Below are 5984 nucleotides of genomic sequence, written 5' to 3' on the forward strand. Positions count from 1 at the left end.
TATCAAACTTGTTATTATAAAACATACTCTAATTAAGGAGTTATTAATACTTCAATTGCAAAATAATGATATAAAACCTTGATAAAAATACACTTTCAGTACAAATTAAGGATAACATGCTATTTAATTATGTTAGCTTTGTTTAAATCTTTATAACTCTTCCTTGTTTCTTTATGTATATGTGTATCAAACTAAGGATATATAACTTTTGTTTACATGCATCTCAAACCAACATTATATTCCCTGCTGCAACATGTATACATTTCTGAAAAATTGTGACGAGTGTCTCTTGCTTATGGACTTGGGTCTTTTAGAGTTCATTTGCATATGAGAATTTGAAACAATAAGAACATTGCAAGAGTGCTTAATACATCATTAAAATCAGGGAGGACAAAATTTCAATATTGCGGGTACATCCATGAATAATATGCATCGATTTACCAGGAATTAATTAGATGTAGTTAAATTATTAGATAAAATTAGACATGGTATAATTGAATTAATGCAATTATTCATTTGGATCTTTCAATGATGAATTTGTATTTTATTTTACTTTTATAGGCATAATTGATTTAGTTTTACGCCTTTACTAAAATCAACGCTTAAACTATTTCTTAGATAATTTCTAAAAAATTATTGTTTGAAATATGAAAATGAGCATTTACAGGTGCAAGATTTAAAGTAGGACATGCTATAATTGGGGATTAAAAATACTAGACACAAGTCAACTTACACAAGGACCTAAAAGGTGTAAATTAAAACAAAGCTTGAAATTTAAATTTTAAAAATTATTTTGCATCTGTCGAAAGGCAATACATTTTATGATGATTTTTAAAAAGTAAGTTGTTGTATAATAATAGTCACTCATTAAGTCCAATTTTTTTAAAAATAGTTACAAGTAAGAGAGAGGAATTCTAGATAAAAATATTATTATTATTTTTTATGAATTATAAATTTTATTTTTTCTCATATTTATAACTATTTTTTATTTAAAACTTGATCCAAAAAATAAATATTAAAATATCATTAATTACTCCTCAAACATCATTCAAATGCTGTTAAAATTGCACAAAAAAAAAAAAGGGCATGACACTTGATGACACGAGGAAAAACACTTGACTTAATATCAGAGAACGATTTCTTTCAAAAATCAAGTCATGGCTAGTGGAAATCCTGATACCTCAAATATAAAAGAGACCAAATACGAAAGCATTATGGAAAGCACGGAGCAGATAATTGAGACATAAGAACTTATAATTTAAAAGTGTGATTCCTTTTAAAAGTATTTTTTATTTAAAAATATATTATAACAATATTTTTTTAGTTTTTTAAATTATTTTTAATATTAATAGCTTAAAATAATTTGAAATCACTAAAAATATATTAATTTAAAATAAAAATAAAAAAAATTATTTAAAAAAAAAACTCTTTTAAAATATAAAAATAAATAAGACTCAAAATATCTTAAAAAAAGAAGTAAGAGCATTAGGCCCTTGCCAACCCTCTCTCGTCTGGGTTTTTATTCGGTCATGCTCACATACAGGTCTTATTTGCCCTTATTCCTACTCTAACAAAGAAAATCTAGAGAAGGAAAGGAAACAACCATAATAAGACATGAAAAAGAAGCATCTACACACTCCCTTCATTCTCAGTTCTTGACAACATGATGATAGAATTGATGAATTGTTTTTTTTAAAAAAAGAAAAAAAGGGCAAGGAAGAATAGCATAATCTGCTTCCCTTTCTTTCTTACAAAGACAAAAGCGGCACTAGCCACAGCTGGCCCAAAGGAGCGGGCTGGGTTCATGGATCCACCAGAAAATGGGCCTGCAGCCAAGATGTTGGCGCCAACAATGAGACCGATGGCAATGGGGGCAATGGTGCCGAGGGATCCCTTTTTGGGATCCGCAGCAGTTGCATAGACAGTGTAAACCAAGGCAAATGTGATGATGATCTCCATGACGACTCCTTCAATGGCTCCTACTCCAGCTGCAACACTGTGGATGGGGACTGCCTGTGAAACCATGTGATTATAGAAAGTCAAGCTTCATGGGAAAATAAATTCAAGTATTTGTACATGGATATTGGGACAGATGAATAAATCACATCTCTCGAAAACTACACGAGGAGTGTGATAAGAGGTCAAGTGTAAAAACATGCTGCCTTTTTACAAAAAAAAAAAAATGTATGGAAGATTTTGCATATAACATAATTAGGAGGTCTTAGCAGAGTGATTCAATTAATAATAAGAAATAAAATTACCAAGCCTCCGGTGACAACTTTGAGAAGGTAGCATGCAACGATGGAGCCAAGGAGTTGGGCAATCCAGTAGAAGATGCCGGTGAGGACGGTCATTTGACCACCAAGAGCCAAGCCAAAAGTGACAGCAGGGTTGACATGGCCACCGGAGATGTTGGCACCAACAGCAACTGCAACAAAGAGCGCAAATCCATGGCAAACAGCAATGGCTACTAGCCCAGCTGGATCCAGAGCTGCATCGCCTGTCAGCTTATCTGCAATAGTGAGATCCTTTAGTTAGTTCACTTACAATCATTGGCAGTACTGCATTATCATTCTTTGCATGGCTGTTGTTATTGCCAGCACTATGTTTAATTAGGAGGAGGAGGATATTCTTCATCCTCGAGTAACAATGAGTTACAACGACTCTAGTTGATCACATCATCATGTAATTAAGTTACGATCAGTTCCCTTTAACTATGATCATAATTAAAAAAGAAAAAAAGATTGTTGTGGTTTGCAAGCCATGTATATTATCTTCGCCATTCTATTACCAAGCAGGGTGTGGAAAAGAGAATATTAACTGTAAGCCATGGCTGAGCCAACACCAGCAAAAACGAAGAGCAAAGTTGAGATAAATTCAGCAAGATAAGCTTTGAGAGAGCCTAAACTGAAAGAATCATCAAAGCGACCAAAGGCTATTCCAGCCATCTTTGAAAGAACAGGCTATAGCTGCAGGGAAACTCCAGGAAATGGGAGGAGAATTGTAGTTAAATATATAAACGGAGTCATGAGTTGCATAATTCCTTTTTCTTTCTTTTTTGAGGGTGAAGAAGGGAATGTGCTGTGTAAAATGGCTGATGGCTCCATCCATATCTAATAAGGTCTTTTCACGGTGCTGTCGTCTTAGAAATGTCTGGATGCACATCAATGATTCTTCCATGTGACCAGCCTTCATGTTAGAGAGGAAAGTGGGCCATGGGTGAGAGAAACTACGATTAAAGAAAGACAAACAAAAGGGAGGTGATAAGGGCTTCGCTACCTTAGGGCCACAAAGTGAAAATAAGTGGGTAACATTAGTGGGTTGGTTTTTTTTTTTTTTTTTTTATATATATATATATATATATAAATGAGGAGCTTGGGAAAACATAAAATAATTGTCTTTAGATTTGAGGTGTACAGGAAATTCATTGGAATTTAGTTTTTCTTTAATTATATAATAATAAAAGTACATATTTATAGAAAAGAAAAAATATTTTTTTAATCAACTCATGTAATTTTCTTTATACCTAAATCGTTCTTTTTATTAGCAATATGGTATACTAAATAAAAAATAACAACAATTGAAAAACAAATATCCACAAAAAATATAATGATTAGAAATAAAAAAGAGAATTTATATTTCTAACCAAAACCATAATATTCTTATTCATGAACTTTTATTTATTTATTTTGATGAAAAAGATGCTTTTTTTTTAGAAACATTGTCAATGTTTAGAATGCAATTAAGGGAAAAAGGAATAATCAACCTAAGAAAACTATGCAAAATATTTATAATAAAAAATTAAAATTTTATTTTCATTGAATATTCATGATCACATTTTAAAAATATTTTGCATATCAAGTTCATATATAGCAATTAACAAATTGATTGCTAATATTATATATATAAAAAGCCTTATTTGAAAATGATGGCAAAATCAAATAATATTTAATTGAATAATATGTCAGATATAATTTTGATTATTATATTTATAATAAATTTTATTTAGAATTCATAAAAAAACAAATAAAAAAACTAAAAGGCAATATTAGAAAAAGAAGAAGAAGAAGAAGATTAAGCATACGAGATGGAAGAGTGAGCTAGTGTATCCGGGGCATCCGAGATGGAAGAGTGAGCTAGTGTATCCGGCACAATACAAAGATGTCAAGACAAGTATGAAAAGCTAAACCTGCTCGTCTTATTTTTTTAAATGGGTCGATGAAACAATATTTACTTTATATTTTTTTAAATAAAATAACTGATATATAATTAAATGATTAAGATTTTGATAGCTAGAGGTGTCGACAAGTCAAGGTTAAAGTTTATAAAACCCAAAATCCATTTTCTAAGCTCTTTTCTAACCTTAAAACACCCAAGATCACCTCATTAAATCTATTTCCAACTTCAAAACATCCATTACCATTAAATAGTTAAAAAATTAAAAATTAAATCAAATAAAAAATATATTCTCAAGCCTTGATCAATTTTTAGACAAGATAAAATTCAAAAATATCTTAACAACATGTTCCTTAGCAAGATGTTCCTATTCTATCGAGATCGGCATTTTATATTCAAAATATAATCAACAACTTTCTCTCGTCTCTTTTAAAACAAAACAATTGAATACACACACAAACGCATACCTAAATGTAGGATCCTAAAATAATAATTAAAAAAAAGCATAAATAAAGATTTTTTGGACAGAAATGAAAAAATAAAAAGGAACAACTTTTTTTTATTTACTCCTATTTATTTTAAATCTTTGCACCATAAATCTAAATTTAATTTAGTTAAATTGGCCATAAATTAAAATTTTAAAACTTATTAAACACCTTGAATTTATAAGAATGTTAATAGAAAAGAAAATCTCAATGTATAAATTATTACCAAATATAATACGCAAAGATAAAATAATGATAAAAATGATAAATTTTAATGATGATGAAATTCTAAAAAAATAGATTTGCTCATGTTGTATATAGGTAAATGAGCAGTAATACACCTTAAAAAAAAACAATATCCTTTTAAATTTTTTAGTTATTTTTTATTTAGTTTTTTATAATCATAATATAAATGAGCACGGAAGAAAATAATTCAAATTCTAGAAAATAATATTTTGTTACACAAATTATTCTTATTCATAAATTTGTTTTTTGGTTTGAATAAAATATTTTCTTATTAGCACCACGTTTTAAAAATAAAAGGCAACAAAAAAAGGAGTAAAGGTTTGTAAAATCTCAATCATTTGAAATAAGTATGAAAAATATATTTTTTGTAGTTATCCATTTCCTTATTAATTTATTCCTCAATTATTTTAACAAAAACTTGTTTTTTAATTAGAAGAACAAAGTTTTAAATAAAAAATTATAATGATATCAAAAACAAGTTTCAATAAAAACCATTTAAATAATGCCTCAATATTATGTACATGATTGAGAAAAAATAATTAATTAACGTGATAAAATTATTAAAAAAATCTATATAAAACAACAAAACAAGAATTTTATTTTCATTGAGTATTGATATTGATGAGTAATTTTTTTTCATATTAAATATATAATAATTAAAAAAACAATTACTAATACTATCATGACAAAAATAAAAATATTATTTAAAAATAATAAAAATAATAATTATTTATAGTTTGTTTGATAAAAATATAAGAATAAAAAATACTAAAAAGATATAAAAAAAAAACTAGACATCTAGCGAAAGATGGTTGGGTCCATGAGCCTAGCCTAATACAAAAAAGGCCAAGTGTCTCCAAGCTTGCAAGAATATATATATATTATTTTAATTTAAATTAATTGATTTTATAAATTCAAATATAACTTTGATAATTGATAAAAACATGACTTAGTTTTTAAAAAAATTTCAAGATAAGCTTTCTAAAAAAAATATTGAGATAATGATTGAGCTTCTCTACAACCAAAGTTATGAATTCTATTAAGTTTAATAACTTTTTTCTATAATTTTTTATTTAA

General features: G+C 27.9%; 1 protein-coding gene across 1 annotated transcript; it reads right to left on the bottom strand.

Annotated features, from left to right (window-relative positions):
• Positions 1-1686: 1686 nt before the first annotated feature.
• On the bottom strand, positions 1687-3113 carry LOC105118333 (aquaporin TIP2-1-like). Its single transcript, XM_011016256.1, has 3 exons — positions 2822-3113; positions 2262-2512; positions 1687-2013 (listed from the first exon to the last, which is right to left on the bottom strand). Exons 1-3 carry the CDS (start codon positions 2946-2948, stop codon positions 1693-1695), a joined length of 699 nt encoding a protein of 232 aa, XP_011014558.1. The 5' UTR covers positions 2949-3113; the 3' UTR covers positions 1687-1692.
• Between the last annotated feature and the right edge of the window lie 2871 nt (positions 3114-5984).

Source organism: Populus euphratica, unplaced genomic scaffold (genome assembly GCF_000495115.2).
Source record: "Populus euphratica unplaced genomic scaffold, PopEup_1.0 scaffold1877.1, whole genome shotgun sequence".
Classification (NCBI taxonomy): Eukaryota; Viridiplantae; Streptophyta; class Magnoliopsida; order Malpighiales; family Salicaceae; genus Populus; species Populus euphratica.